This window comes from Aphelocoma coerulescens, chromosome 9 (assembly GCF_041296385.1).
Source record: "Aphelocoma coerulescens isolate FSJ_1873_10779 chromosome 9, UR_Acoe_1.0, whole genome shotgun sequence".
NCBI lineage: Eukaryota > Metazoa > Chordata > Aves > Passeriformes > Corvidae > Aphelocoma > Aphelocoma coerulescens.
In genome coordinates, this window is record NC_091023.1 from 22,108,239 (window position 1) to 22,124,413 (window position 16,175).

General features: G+C 42.6%; 1 protein-coding gene across 2 annotated transcripts in view; it reads right to left on the reverse strand.

The window, feature by feature from the left end:
* The window catches only part of FNDC3B (fibronectin type III domain containing 3B), a 185,050-nt gene that overhangs the window by 19,941 nt on the left and 148,934 nt on the right, over positions 1-16,175 (reverse strand). For both annotated transcript variants that reach the window (XM_069023859.1, XM_069023857.1), the window contains exons 20-23: positions 14,939-15,052; positions 12,492-12,641; positions 8,621-8,901; positions 2,498-2,710 (exon numbers count right to left, since the gene is read on the reverse strand). In XM_069023859.1, coding sequence (XP_068879960.1) covers positions 2,498-2,710; positions 8,621-8,901; positions 12,492-12,641; positions 14,939-15,052 — 758 coding nt within the window. The remainder of the gene's footprint in view (positions 1-2,497; positions 2,711-8,620; positions 8,902-12,491; positions 12,642-14,938; positions 15,053-16,175) is intronic.

Sequence of the window (16,175 nt, forward strand, 5' to 3'; positions counted from 1 at the left end):
CACACTGGAGAGCACTGGCTGACTATCATTACATAAAACCAGAGCTGAGTCTTTACCAAAAAGCACTTAAAGCTGTTGGGTCAGGATGGGACTTACTGATTATTTCCTTATCTTAAAAGAGCTTGCTCATTTTTATATTTCTGCTTGTGAAAATGCTTCAACAGCATTTTAAAGGTAAGTTCTATTTTAAACCAAAGAAGGGACAACTGTAATACTGAATTAAGGGATTTCAATATAAAAGACTGGCTTCCTAGAGGGGTGGTCAGTCCCAGGCCTGTCAGTGATTCAGACATTTGGACAATGCCCCCAACAACACCCTTTAACTTGGTCAGCTCTGAACTAGCCAGGCAGTCACACTGGATGACTGCAGGTTCCTTCCAGCTAAAATACTCTGTTCTATTTCGTTATTCCCTTAGATGTGCACAGTTTACTGCCATTAGCCTGTGCAATTGAAGAGGCCAGTGATGCTCAAAGAGCTGTATTCCAGCATTTTCCACAAGCACACACAGGGGTGAGCAACCCCTCGGTCCCAACAGGGTCTATTTAATAGGAATGATCTCAGAGAGGATTCCCACCTCTGTAACCACCTGCTGCTCCTACAGCTCCTGTGTGGGCTGTCCTTCCCTGCTCATCAGGGATGACAGCTCTCTGGGATGTACAGCTCTGTACCTTGCAGGTGCATCTCACTGTGACCAGTGCACACAATGGAGAGCAAAAAGGGACCAACAGATGGGGAACAAATAAACAGATCTTATTGCCAGGACCTGCCAGCTCCAGCTGCTCTCAAACACAGCAGTGCACCCATCTTGCTCCTCCGCTGTGCCCACGCTGGGATGGATTCACCAGCCCCAGCTCTGGCTCGTTTCAGGAATTATCTGAGCTAGCTGCTCCAAACCCAACCACCAAAGGGAGCCACTTCGTGCAAGTTCAAGCAGGAGGAGACAGCACAATGTAGGAGAGCAGTTTCTCTGCATCTCTGGGATTTCACGTGGACTATAAGCCAAATTCAAAGCTAAGAAGATCCAGCAGAGTATCAAGTTCAAATTGCTCCTAATTAAAAGCTCGTACAAGACCATTTGCAGTAGGAAAATCTCGTGAAAAAGCCAAGGATCATGCTAAAGCTTTGTGTCAAAGCAAAGGAGAAAAAAAGCTTTCCTCGCCTGCTGCAAGGTAACATTTTATTCTTACAAGGAAACTTACTATTTTCTCCAGTATAAAGACAGGTTAAAAACAATTTACAGTTCTTCACCATCCGACCTGCAGTGCTACATGAAAGCAAAGCAAAGCAGCCTGCAGGATGTGTCTTCAGAGCTGACTGAATCCCAGGGTGCTGCAGGTGATGGGCTCCTGCCAAGCATCACTGCACTCTGAGGGAACTGTTTTTACCAGTCAGACTTTCAAATGGGTATTTATATTCATTGGACACCTCTCAGGATTAATACAAGGGAGCGTGTACCCTCTCTGCATCAGTACAGTTGAGATATTGGGAAGTATTAAGGCATTATTCATGGTGGATTTATTACTCAAAATTAGAGCTTCTGGGCCAGATCTTCAGCTGGCATAAACTCAGCACAGCTCTATTTAAATTAAAGGAATTGTGCTAATTTGCATCAAATTATGATCTGTGCTGAAGGTCTCTAAGGATTATCTACTCGATAAGTCACTTACTTTAGCTAAATGAAGTAGTTGAGGGTTTTTCTTAGTAAATTATGAGCCATGTATGATATTTATTCATTGAAGAGCTCAGACTGTTAGGCAATTGCATATTGTCTTTCTTTCCTTCCCTTTTTTAATTGAATATATCTCATCACAACTTTGGAGCTACATTAGCAAATCTTCCCACACAAAGTTCACATGGGAAGATAGTTTTTGCTCAGCACTGACTGTTAAATTTAAACACAGATTTTCTTGTTTCTTGCACACCTTATTTCAAAATTATTGTGGAGCTACCAAGCTGATGCCAAGCTCATATTTTCCAATGCTGTAAAACATTACAGCTGTAAAATCATGACCACCATGTTGCCCAAAAAACATTGTTCTGTTCAGGTTTTGCCTTTCCTAGGCCTCTGATTTGTAACCCTTGGCTTTATTAATACACACAGCAAGCTGGGTGCAGTATCTTTGTTTCATATTTTCCAAAAGGTAAAGCACTGTGGCCATGAAACTTGATATTAAATTTACTGGCAGAGACACGAGGGTTTTGCTGAAATTTCACTGGTACAGGATTGATTTCTGTTAGACCTGGCAGTGTGCGGTTAATGGCTGGACTCAATGATTTAGAGGTTTTTTCCAACCTTAATGATTCTGTATCATTTACAGCTTTGCTGCATAACTTGCTCAGACTACAGGCACAGAATGCCTACTAAAATAGTATTTTTTACATATTTGTAGGCACAAAGCAATCAGGAGAACACCACTTTTTTTTTTATTCCCAACTGCGTTATGATGAACCAGAATTCTTTTTCATTAGCACAAGGAAAAGATTCATCTCTCTTACCTTTTATTTCTGTCCTCTATCTGCAAGATATAGACCATGTCATCAGTAGAGTGAAGCTTGGAGCTGCTGTCTCCCCACTTCAGCTTCAGGCTCTGAGGCCCTGCTGCAGCACACTCCAGCCGTGGAGGTAAGGGTGGTAATGGCCTGGTTTTTGCTTTAATAAAGTGGCTAAAAGGTCCAGCTCCAATCTCATTGACAGCCTGGATCCTGATCCTAAAACGAACAGCAAAGAGATGAATGTTAAATAAAGTGCTTTCAGGAGGTTCTTGATATAAACACATCTCAAGGGACAAAGAGCCTTCTGGGGCCGACTGCTCCATCCCTTCCACAGTGCCCAACCCCAGCTCCCAGTGCTTTTCGTGCCCAACTGGAAGGTTCTGTCAACACAGCAAGGATCATCCTGCTTAGATTCTAAGAGCTGCAGTGAAGATGTTAGAAATGCAGCAAGGCAGAGGGGAAGGTTTGGGTAAGCAACCTCAGGACCTGGTGACAGCCCCTTCAGCCACAGGGACAAGGGACACCAGCACAGGAAAAGCACAGCCTGGAAAACGTGAAGTGCCATGAGTAAACAACAAGCAAAAGTGTGTTGTGGTTGTCTAACAAGGATCATGGACTACTTTAGGTGAAATCATTCAGGGAAAGCACTGGTGTCACTGCCACAAAACCCATCCCCCTGCTGGCAAACACCCTGAAGATCCAAGAGCAGTGTTACCTCAGTGTCTCACAAAGCACACTATTTAAGCACAGGAAACTCTGCTGGGAGGAACTAATGGAGAAGGTTAAATCCAAACTTCCTACACTCTGACACAAACTGCAGAACTGTCAGTGAACTATCTATTAGATCAAATAAAAGTTGGACCCAAGTTGCTCTCACAAGATGCACAAAAGCCCTCGAGCCATTTGAATCACGCTGAGGACACAAGTAGTAAAGCAGATCACCTGCCTGGTCACTGCAGCTAGAAACTGGAAATGTTCTTAAGACTGAGCCAGTCTTCCAAATTCTATTTCTTTCTTAAGCAAATGACTCCTGCCTTCTGCTTTGCTCATTTTCTCTTACCTGCCTGCACCTTAGTTTAATAATTAGAACACTGAGAATCTGAGATGAGTCAGGAGTAGCAGTCTCTGACTATGGTAACATCAGCTACACCATAACAAAAATGGGAAATCGGCACTTACAAACAGTTTTGAGGACTGTGTAAATAAAAACATTGGTACAAATGAGCCTGAAAGGTTTCAAAAGTTTGTTAAATCAATGACAAAATATGAAAAACCAGGATGGAGAAAACTAATTAAGTTCTTTTTGAGATAGTTCAGCCTAGTTTAGTTAGCTGGAGAGATGCCATTTACTTTGAAAATCCTGTGTACAGCAGCCTTGTATTTTCTCATGGGTAAAGACTCTTTACAAGAGCTGAAAACTTGCTGTTCAAAGCAAAGTATTTTTTCATATGCTGTTTGTTTGAACTTGCATCACTTTATGTTCTTCAGTCAAAATAAGTATCTCTGCCAAGCAAGGACAGTTCTTATAAAGAGTCAACAAAGCCTCTCCTGTCCTCAAGCATTGCAACTTCAGCTGGTTTCCAAATGGCAGCCACCACACCTGAAAACAAGCAGTGAGTGAAATAAATCTCTCTCCAATATCAGATTTTTTTAAGGAGAAGCTGATAGATGTGATTTTTAGATACTTGCATGAACATACGCCTGCATTTACTCGTCTTGCTTTTGCCAGGTATTTGCACAACGTAAAAATGTGTCTCTTCACTCATTGTTTTCTTGCTTTCCTCTGCTGCACAGAGTTCTTGCTCCCCCCCTTATGACACACAAATATGCACACACACCCCCCCTTCTGACTCTGGAGCACAGTAAGACTGATGGAAACTCTTAGGCCTTAAAATAGAGACAGGCATCTTTACAAATGAACTATGACACTGGGAAAGCAGGAATTGATTTGTTTGACTCTAACATGGCTGATGTGGCCACTCTTTTCTGCTGATTGCACCACCATAAAGCTCTGTAAATTGCCACTGTCATTCCCAGGGCCTGAGCTTCATCAGACACATATAAACAACTCATTTTGTGTTTCCTGTGCACATGGCAGTGCAACTCAAACCCAGGTGTCACCTCCCTCTGAAGACCAGTAGCATCTGCTCAATGGATATCAGGCCTTGGGAAGCCCAAAGGGAAGGGCAGAAGGAAGAAGGGAAACAGAAAAGGTAGAAAGGACCATGTGGAGAAGGGGGAGAGCAGATGGTGGTGGGAGAGCACCTTGTACTGCACCATCTCTGCTCCAGCTCAGGTGCTTTTGTGTGTCCCTGCCCCAGCCTGTGACACTGAGCTTTTCCAGCTGGGTAGCACAGCCAGGGTGGGCAAGAGAACATCCACAATGAAGTGGAGACCAATTACTGTTTACAGAACTGGTACTGGGAAAAACCAACTCTTTATTTTCATGTAAAAGTATAGCATAGACAAGTAGAAATATTTGCAGTAAAAGCACTTCCTGAATTCCTTGCAACTTTTCCACTAATGGTTTCTAAGTGAAAATACCCCAAACATCCTCTTGGAAAGAAAGATGGTTCAACAATCTGACAATCCCAATTTGACAACAAATTTTTCAAAAAATATAAAGACTGTATTTAGGAATAGTACTTAATTCTGCAGACCCTGGACCAATAATATTTGTATTCATTCTCACATTTTCCCACTACAACGTTTAAACATTTAGAAAGAAAAACCATAAATCAGACTAGTCAAATTTAGAAACCATGAAATGATCTTTAACAGACCATTCTCTCTTATAAGATTCTTGACCCAGGGAAATAAACACACTAAACAGGATGCTATTTTCAGATTGGTCACAAAATCCTTTGTATAGTATTCCAACAAACTGAAAAATCAACTTTTGAATTAATTTTAGAGTCTGACATGAGAAGACTTTGATTCCCTAGTTCCCATAAGAGGAATGCCACCAGTTGCAATACACGTGCCTGTGGAAACCTGTGGGAGTTAAAATGCCAAGGACTTCCAAAGGGGAGGGGAAGCAGCATCCTCCCCCAGCAGCAGCAGCCTGGACATGATGAACACCAATCACACACTGCCCCACAAATCCCCACTCATGACTCACAGAAGAAGATGGAGTTTTACACTACAAATCATATTTTGTTTTATAGCCCACTTAAACCTTGCTAATTTGAGCATCCACATGCACTTTTCTCTCCATCTTGGATGATCTTTTACTTGACACGTTTTAAAAATTCAAAATATTTAGAATTTTTATTCCTAAACCAAATTAAGTGCTGCTATTAAAATTTAGTAACGCTACTATATATTTCTGTACACTGTGTAACTTCAGAGGAGAAGAAGCATTCTTAAAAATTGGAAGTTGTTTTGCAGTGAAGTATCTCAACAGCAGAGCACAATTATCTATGGAATGTGTTAAGTGAAGCTTGGGAACAGAGTGTAATAGAAAATTGGTGTTTCTGTGACTGTTGAATACTTATTTATTGTGGAATATTTATTAACTCACTCCTAGTTACATCAGTTCACAGAAAACCAGGCCAAGTATATTACCCTATAATCTGAGTTTCCAGAGCTTCATGGCTGTGTCAATAAAGCAGAGAGACTGCAGAACTCAGACATATTTCTGCAGCTGCTCACCAGCCAGGATGTTTACACAGTGCTGTGGGGAGGCATCTGCATTCTGCAGACCAGAGCTGAGCTGTGTCTGAGCTGGAATCCTCTTGACTCAGCCCTGTGATGGCCACTCACAGTGTGACAGAGGCATGTTCCAGTTCCTCCTGTCTTAAATGCATTTTGGGATGTTAATCCTCCTCATGGCATGCTGGTTGGATTTGCTGCTAAGACACAAAGCATCCAACTCATCAGCTCTGAGCCCGTCTCTGCAGAGAGCCTGGAGTTTCTCTGTGTGTTCTTGGGCTGCTCCTGTAGGGCCATTCCCACACAGAAGCTGGAAGCAAAGCAATGCCAGACCCAAGATAACAGCTCCAACAGGGTGCACACACGTGGAGAGGGTGTCAGAATCACCCCCTATGCAGAACAATTTAAATTTCTAATTTTGGACTTGCTGGATTCATAATAACCAAGATTTCATTTCAATTTTGGTTTCCCACAAGCAAAAACATTGACCGTGGAATTCCAACTCAACTGAAACATATAAACCCTTTGCTGATTTACTCCAAATTCTGCTGAAACTTTGGCAAGGGAGTTCAGAGCCTCAAACCCAGTAGCACTTGGCTTGTTTAGTCTAGGAAAAATATATTCACTGCTTTTAAACACAGCAGGGAATAAACTCTTGAGAGGGAGAAGAGTAGGTTGTATTAAACAAAATGGACATGAAAAGAAGACTCATCAGTGAAGAAACGGGAGAGAACAGGATCAGTGATGTTCTGAAACATTCTTCTGATTCAGCCAGGGAGGGCAGAAAATGCACCAACATTTAGCACACAGCCCAATAATCCTGTGCCTTAAGGATTTTTCAGGGCAGACACCCCCTGATCAAAGGACAGGTGTCAAGATATGCCTGAAGAAGTATCAATTTAAAAGTTAATGATCAAACCTCTTTGACAAATCTATTTTTGATTAGCAAAATAATACTTCAAACTATTGATGAGGAGCATTTGCAATCCAACTGCAGTCACCTGTCTTCCCTGACAGGAATGAGATTTAAGATATAGGGTTTCTCTCATTTTATGCAAGAAAAGAGCTTTCCTACATTATTACTTCTGATCAGTCATCCACTTGTCTGTGCTCTTCAGTGGGTTTTTTTTGGTAGGAACAATATTTAGCACAGTTAATGCTTGTGGCTTTAGTTGTTTCATTTGGACCAGAGACAGGCATAATCCCTGACTAAAACTTTGTGATTTAATATGGTGCTTTTTACAAAATAATGAAATAAGAATGCAAAAAAAAATATCATCCCAATCTCCATTTCTAGGCCTTGAAAATGACATTTCCCTAAAGGAAGCTGTAGACAACTGAGAACCAGATAAAAAGGAGACCGAAGAAGTAAGACTTTGGTGAAGAATTTAAATGGCACATTCTGTCTTGAGTAAGTTGCTCAAAGTTCCCATTTCAGCTTTTTTAGCTCTGGGTTCAACAAACATTTGAGGAGAAACCAGGGAACACGAGACTGCCCAAAGACAACGCATTTCCACAGCTGGGTGACCAGTCCACAGACAAACTCTTCAACTTTATATGAATGATCTGTGAGCAAGCAATGTGTGCTCCTCACTTTAAATAACTTCTAGTGTATGTGTGTCCTTGCTACCACAAGTTCTCTTTTCTTGGATACAGGAGAAAATTTTAACTTATCACATACAAGACCTGTAGGATTGTGACCTTGAATACAAAGTAAAAAAAAAAGAAAAATGTTACAGCAAGTCTGTGCCATATCTAATTTTAAAACTGTGATCAGATTTCAGTCTTTATTAGAACAGTACTTAAAATAGAATTGCTTTTGTCACATATTGTGTTGTATTGCTGTTCACTGCCTGCATGGAACCATTTTTCTTTCTTAATTAGCAATTAGGGAGAAAGCATATAAGCCTGAACATTAAACTAATAAAATTTTGGCAATGCCACTTAGCAATTTAGACTCTGAAGCAATATAAATTGGTTTTACATTCAGATCATCTTTTCATTAATCTCCATATATCAGAGACAAAAAATAGCTGTAGCTACACAAAAAATAGTTCATTGTGTGAAAATTGCTAACCCTACACAGGGATCAATAATTTAGTAATTTAATCCCTTGGAATAGTACTTCCAAGTAGCTGAAAAAACATGAGATGTAACACTGTAATTTTAATTATTTATTATTTATTTTTAAATTTATTATGAGCAGTGTAACCATAGCTTAGCAGAGCAACTCAAAAAGGGGGAGAGGTCAGAGATAACGCAAGGAGAGGAGAAAAGAGGAAAAAAGGTGGGAGAAAACAGTATTTGAACATGAACTACCACAATTCATTCCATCAAGGAATGAGTGCAGATTCCTGTGTTCCCTAGGCTGGTTGTTTGGGTTGTTGGTTTGCATTTCATTGCTGTGAGCATTTCCTGTGTCCAACTGAGCTGTGTGGTGTCTGCCCCATCCCCAAAGCCGCGCTCACTCACCGGTACGAGGTTTCGGGCAGCAAACCCTCGATGACGTGACTCGTCACGTTCCCCACGGGAATGCTGACGTCCCCCAGGTCGATGTTGTAGGATGTGATCTCAGCCCCATTATTGCTTGGCTCTTCCCAGCTCAGTACAAGACACACAGAGGGTGAGGGCTGGCAGGCACCCACGTGCTCATCCTCCAGCACGGACAGGATGGAGACGGCATCAGGCACGGACGCGGGGATTCTGCAGGTCACCAGCTCGCTGTAGGGTCCAGCTCCAGCCTGGTTAACAGCCTGGGTGTGAAAACAAAAAATATTTACCCATGTTCTCCTTCACATGTGTGTCAGGTTCATAATGATGGACTGTGCAGCCTGGAAGAGCTGCATGAATTCTTCAGAGGATATGCACTGCTGGCTTCCTCTCTAAAGCATGGCTCATACCTCTGCTCTCCTAGGGAGTTGGTATCTTCCTTTGTCACTCAGGAATGTCTCTGAAAAACTGGAAAATATTTCTCTTTTCCCTAACAGATATTTAACTACCTTTCTATCATTGGCAAACTTTGATTAGTAAGGGAAGATGTCACAGTCATGCTGCCAGCGACAGGTCACATAATGTTGGCTCAGCAAACTGGCTACCCAAAATTACTGAGCCACCCAGTACAAAATCCCCAGTATACTGCAGGGTGCCCCATCAGATGCTTTATGCAAGCAAAATATCCCTACAGATAGGGGATATTGGGCTTGTTAAAAACTACCCTGGTTCCTAATTTGGAAAATGGATAACTAATTTCATGCTAAAAAGCTTCTGATATAAGAATATAGGAACTCCTCGGGGCATTAAGCCTATGACTCACATTCCCCCAGAACCACAGAATCAAAGTTGGAAAACTCGTAACTCATTACCAAGCCACAAAGCTCAGTACCTCCCACAAAAGAGGAGAGCAACAATTTATCAAGCTTCCAATCCTAAGGTGAATCCCAGCAGAAACCAAGTTTGAAAACCTGGCCCATTTCTGCTCAATAATTAGAGGCTGTTGTCTTTGCAAGCCCAGCACTGCACAGTTGTATGTACAGGTCTGGGGTTTTATCAGCTGATATTCAGCCAGTGGCAAAAGCTGTACCCGTTGCACTGGAATTGCCTAGGGAATGACTGATGTCACCTCCTCAGGATTACTATAAACTCAATCACAGAACCACACAGGCTGGAAGGGCCTCTGGGATTCATCTAGCCTGACCTGCTACTCCAACCAGACAATGCAGACCAGGTTGCTCAAGCTTTTTTCCCAGCTGGGTCCTGAAAAATTCCAGGTATGTAGATCGCACAGCCCCTCTGGACCACTGTTAGATCTTTAACAGCCTGCACAGCCATTGATCATTCCTATTTCAACCTGGAGCCTGAAGCAACCCTGGATGCAGTATTCCAGGTTCTCAGGAATGGGAATGGCATGTAATGGGCAATACCACCTTCCCTGGACCTGCTGGCTGGGCTCCTCCTGACACAGCCCAGCATCCTGCCAGCACACAAAGTATGGGGAGAGCTTATAGAACATGGTACAGGACAAACTACAAGAGTCCAGAAAGTACAGGCCTCCAGAAACAGCTTTGATACTGCCCAGATTTCCTTTACATTCAGAAAAGTTAGCCCAGAGTCTCCCATCAGATTACAATTAATTCAAAAAACCATGCTGCCAGCAGGACTCTGACGGCAACGATAGGACACCTCAAACAATTGTTTGATTTCTAATCTATGCTTAACTGCAGTGAATAACTAATTTCTGCTCTGCATAATACAACCACAAAGCCATGTTCTGTTTTTCCAGGAGGCGTTTTGTTCAATTGAAGAAAGAGATAATAAAGTTAGATTTGTCAGCCTTTAAAAAGCCCTTCAAAACAAATCCTGCTCCGGGGAAATCTTCTATTTAGTGCAGCGCTCCTGGAGCTGTTAGAAGTGAGCCCTGTTTTGTGCTCTACCAATGATATGATTTGTCTTGCCTCTAAACCACTGTTTGGCAATTTGTACCTTGCTCCAAGCAATTTACTGTCAGTGGTGTTTTTTAACTGCTTTATTGGACAATCTCATCACTGTAACTGATGGGGCTTGGCTGCCTAGCTGCTTTCCCCTGCCACCCCCAAATGACACAATATTTCCCTCTGCAGAAGCCACTATTGTTTTCAGGAATATTCATTACAAGAAAAAAGTTGAGCAACAGTGAAGACACTTGTCTGCCCTGCAGTTAGATATGCCTGATTCCTCAGATCCTTCCTTTATTGAGTTACTGTAGATTTAGATAGCAATACTGTGTGTTTATTAGGAGGCTGAATAAATGTGGTTTGGGGAATCTTTGTTTTTAAAAAGGAAAAGACTCTTCTGTTAAAGCTGGTAACAGATAAAATAAACTAAAATTTCTGACGCTATTTCACTTTCTTTCTTTGTCTATCTACTTTGTGGGGAGGTTTTTGTGTAATTGTTTGAAGATTCCAGTATCTCTTGTAAGAAATTCTTTTCCATATAACACAGAGGATCAGATCAAGAAGATGAAGCTCTCTAGAAAGTAATACCTGAGTCACTCACAGGCTTCAGTAAAATGTCTCACTGCTGTTGTGCCTTTCCTGTAACTGCTGCCTATGGATTAAATTATACTGGCTGTGTTAGAAACTGAGTAGATTTGTGCAACATTTTTGTGGCAGGCAGTTTGAAATAAGCACCCACTGGAAATCAAAGATGGCATACAGCTGGCTGTTTCCATTTTTAACATGAAATTTTCCTTGGGCTCCCCGCAGCAGCGGTCTCACAGTCTCCTCTCTTGCCAGCAGATGCTGAATGCTCTCCCTCTTGCAGAACAAGAGGCACTTTCTGGCTCACACCTCCCAGCCACTCACACATTCCCTCTTCTCCTTCCTCCACAGTGCTAGAGCAAGGTACAGACCAGCTCTGGCCAAGACACAAAATACATTTGAGTGCACTTGGAGCTGTGGGGCCTGAGCTCTTGGGCTGCTGGCCAGCTCCTCAAAACCTTCTTCCCAAAAAATGAAAAAAAATCAATATCCTGTTTAAAAAAAAAATATAAGAAGGAAACACTCGACAGAAGCATGTTGTCCTTGATCAAAGAAATTAGCCTGGGTGGTCCACATGTTACCAGCTGGGTGGGTATTTGGGTTGGATTAGTGGTGGTATTCTGTCTTCACATACAAATATATCTTGTGGAAGAGTATCTTGGGCAAAATATTTTTACTTCACTCCCAGTTGCTTTACCTTCCATTTATTTATCAGTAGATGAAGGATGAAATGTCCTATATTTTTACTTTCATACAGATATACTAAATATACTTTAACAGCTACTTTTTACTGAAAATAGGAGAGAAAGAGATCAAAGAAAAATGAATCATATAGAGATTCTATATGAGATCAAATCTCACAAATCCAGGAGACAAAATGCCAGAGATGAGAACTCACTTTCTGGCAGGTACCATCTCCTATACAGACAGGAATCTACTCAGCTGCTTTGCCTACTTGATAAATGAAACAGATGCTGGAATCCATTATTCAAGCCAGGGAAATCTTCAATATCCAGTTGGGAGGTAGATATTATTTAATCACCTTACCATGAAAAAAATGAATGCTTTTTTAAAAATTTTTAAACCATTACCATTCTGTTTTGGTGTCAGAGGGGAAGGTGGCTGTTACAAGCATTAGCCACTGGAAGTAACAAAACACGAGAGCAATTTTTATGCAACACATCAGTCTGCATTGCTTAAAATGCATGTGCATTCCTCCTGCCTTCAAGAGCACATAACTTCAGAGGGGCTAATGATAAAAATAACAACAGCAGTGGAAGGGAACTCTGTTTGGATCTCAGGGGGCAGTGCACGCAGCCCTGCCGTACCTGTAGCCTGCAGCAGTAATGCGCCGCCGCCGCCAAGTCACCGATTTCAAAGCAGGTTTCTGTGCCACTATATGCAAGCTGTAGAGAGTCCTCCTCTTCTCCCCACTCTAATCTGTATTCAGAGATGTCAGCACCAGAACACTCAGGACTCTGCAATACAAATATTTATGTGGTTCAGTTCAGAAATGAGCACTTCAGATTGCTGTGTTTCACCGGGGAAGGAATAAAGTACATGGGAAAAAAACCCCATCAACCACCCTTATTTCTAAATTAATACACCATTACTGCTGCAAATGGAAATGTTCCGAGTTAATGTTCCCTAAGAGGTTACTGAAACAGGACAATTCTGCACAAAAATTACCTGATTGAAATTCAGAGAAAAGAATGAGCGTACGCAGCTACTCTGCTTTCCATCAGGACACTCAGGAATAAACTGTCTCTCCACTGGCTTGGCAGAAGCTCAACCGTGGAGAACATAAAAAAAGCATCAGTCTAGTGCAGCCTAGTTGAGAGATCAAAACACAGCTCTGGAAGCACTGGCCTTTCAAGCCTGAAGCAGCCACTCATATTAAGAAAGGAACCACCTCAAGGGAGGAGCTGGCCTGAGGTTCTCTGGGAAGTCACCATCAGTCCCAGAACTGGACCTGGGAGCATGGATCCTGGCACATTCACATCCACAGTGAGATTACCATGGGATCACAAAATCATCACATGGTTTGGGTTGAAAGGGACCTTCGAAATCACCTCATTCCACCCCCTGCCATGGGCAGGGACACCTTCATCAGACCAGGCTGCTCTAAGCCCTGTCCAACCTGGCCCTGAACACCTCCATGGATGGGGCAGCCACAGCTTCTCTGGGCAACCTGTTTTGGTGTCTCACCACCTTCACAATACAGAATTTCTGCCCAATATCTAATCTAAACCTGTCCTCTTCCACATATTCCCAGCAATCCCTTTATTTAGGGGAACACAAAATGAATGCCTGAATGCGCTGGAAGATGAGCCAATACAGGCAAAACAGCATGGTTCCCAACCCAAAATATTTAGTGTTTTTAGCAGAACTACCTAGAGCTGTACTGTGTGGCCTGAAGCAGCTCAGGGAAGCACTGCTCTGCCTGCAGAAGTGTGGCCCACAGGGACTTGGTGATTATGACAGGCAAGGTGTAATTTCCAGTGCAAGGATCCAGAGCCCTGCTGCACACCACAGCGACCACCCTGCACAGGGCACAGGGGCTTCTCTGGCTGGCTCAGAGCTTCCAGCTGTTTGAGTAGGAACATTCAGAGCTCCTAAGGCAGATTTTAAAACAATGTGTAAAAAAAAAAAAAAAAAAAAAGCATCACAGTAGGCACCACAGCATGGTCTCTAGCCAGACTCCACAGTGCTTCACTGTTTTTCCTTCTTATTCATATCAGCCAAAAAATGACACTCTTTAAGAAAACATAACCACTGCAAACCACAGCTTCATTTTTAGCTTGAATAAACAAATATAAATCCTCCAAATAAACAGAGAGCCTACCAGAACCACTGCTGCATCCCTTCATGGCTGGGGAGAGAAAATCCCTGACCATTAAAAGGTAACATCTGAAAGTTCAGTGCAATTTCCAGTTGCAAAAATTACTAACACCCCCAAACTGTACCAAGTACACGTGTCTGTTATAAAATTAAATGCAGGTTATGTTTGTATCTAGATATGTTGTTAGCACAATCCATTTATTTGAGCATCTTGTGAATGCCAGTGACTTCTCAACAGGGGCATTGTTTTGGGGAGGAGCCCAATAGAAGCAGGGCAGGAACGGCTGCTAGATTTTAAGTCTGTGGCAGAACTACAGCCCGACTGAACCACACCACAGTGTTATTTATGGCAACATCCTTTCTTTTCTGTCTTAATTACACAACATTTTTTCTTTAATGGCACCAATCATCCCCACAGCACTTCAGCTAGCACTTATCTTGAGCCCAATGCCCAAGATGCTGGAGAACACAGGAGGAATGCACACAAACGGAAATGAAAGTACGTATTTGGGGAAGAGACAAACAATTTTTGAGGGGGAAAAAGCCCTACATCATAAGCATTTATGGGGAGTTAATTTCATATCAGAGACTCCAGTTCCAGCCAAAATCAAATATTTGTCTTCATAATTCCAATTCAGAACATGCTGATGTGCTAAAAGCTTGCAGAGAGCACTTCTATCATTGGATGTCAGTGCAGGAGGTCTTGTGTCTGAATCCTAGTCTGGAAGACTCATGACCAACTGTATGCAATTCTTCAGAGCAAAGTAGAGAAGATGATTTTTCTACAACACAGTAGTTTCTAGAAAGAGTTTCCTTGCTTTAAAAGATAGTTCCAGACCAGTAAACAGCTCTCAAGCTCGCTTTTCAGTTCTGTGGTGACCATATTGGTTTGGAAAAGCAAGGTGGAATTAAACACCTTGGGCACCTGACTCACCTCCCAGCTCACCAGGACTCGTGTGTCAGACAGGAAGGACAGGGAAGGTGCTCTGCACTGGCCTGGTGGCCCTGCTGCTGTGGTGACCTCTGTCGCCTCCGAATACGGCCCGTACTAGAGGGGAACAAGGTATTATTATTATTATTAATATACAGGTGTACATCCATCTCAAAGCCCTCAAGGGCTTTTCAAGAACAGCACATGAACTTTTTTCAGTGCACTGAACTTTCTCCAAGACAGGTTGGGCTTCCAACACTCAGCACCAAACACCAGAGCTCAGGATGACACCACACAAACGACTGCGAGCTGAAGTGTGAGGTGAGCTCAGGAACAAGCAGAGAGCATGTACATCCTTTGTGCATCCTCCTGTGTGGCAGCAAGAGCCCACAAAAGCAGAAACCACCTCCAATCTGCCCAAAAGTGAGAATGAGCACTCAGTAACAGAGGAACAGTTTGTGTCCCTCTGCCTTACCTCAGCACAGTGTGTTCACATGCCATAATCGGCTTCTCATGGATATAAAGAGGAGCACAGCAAGAGCACAGTGCATACTGGAGTCCATATCCAGCTTCTTTTGCATAAAATGCCTGCCCAAGTTCATTGCAGAAGGACAGGACGTGCTGGAGCCCCAGTCTGGTCCAAGGTGCAGGGACATGCTGCACACACGCCGTGGATGCTCTGCTTCACGGGCAGCTCAGCTCAGACAACTCCTGAGCCCGTGGTAGGAGAATAATTTAAATGCATATTAGCAAAAAAAAAAGCCAATTTTCAGGAGTCTGGGAACCTGGCTTCAGCCAGCAGTGTGAGTACAGGAGATAGCACGGAAACAGCCTTTCTGAGGCCTCCTGAGTGGAAGTGTGAAGTTTGCTCAGTACATCCCCGAGTTAATTAGAAATCGTCCTCCAGAACAAAGGAACTTCACTTGGAAGCAATTAAGAGGAATAACACTGATATTTACTTATTTTGTAATGCAGTATTAGTGAGCATGAAAAAAATGAGCCACTACAAAAGGCCAAACAACACAGAAATGATGAACCCCAGAAAACTTCTCAGCAGACATGTCAGTATCTGCCATCAAAGAAACACTGATTGCTTTGTCTTACAAAGAATGCACATGTCAAAAAATCTCATTTATTGACTTCTGCTGTTTTCAAGGAAGAATCTGGCAAAGGATATCCCCTCCCCTATTCTGCACCTGGTTGAAAAACCCAGCCAAACCAGAACCAGCCCCCCCCATTT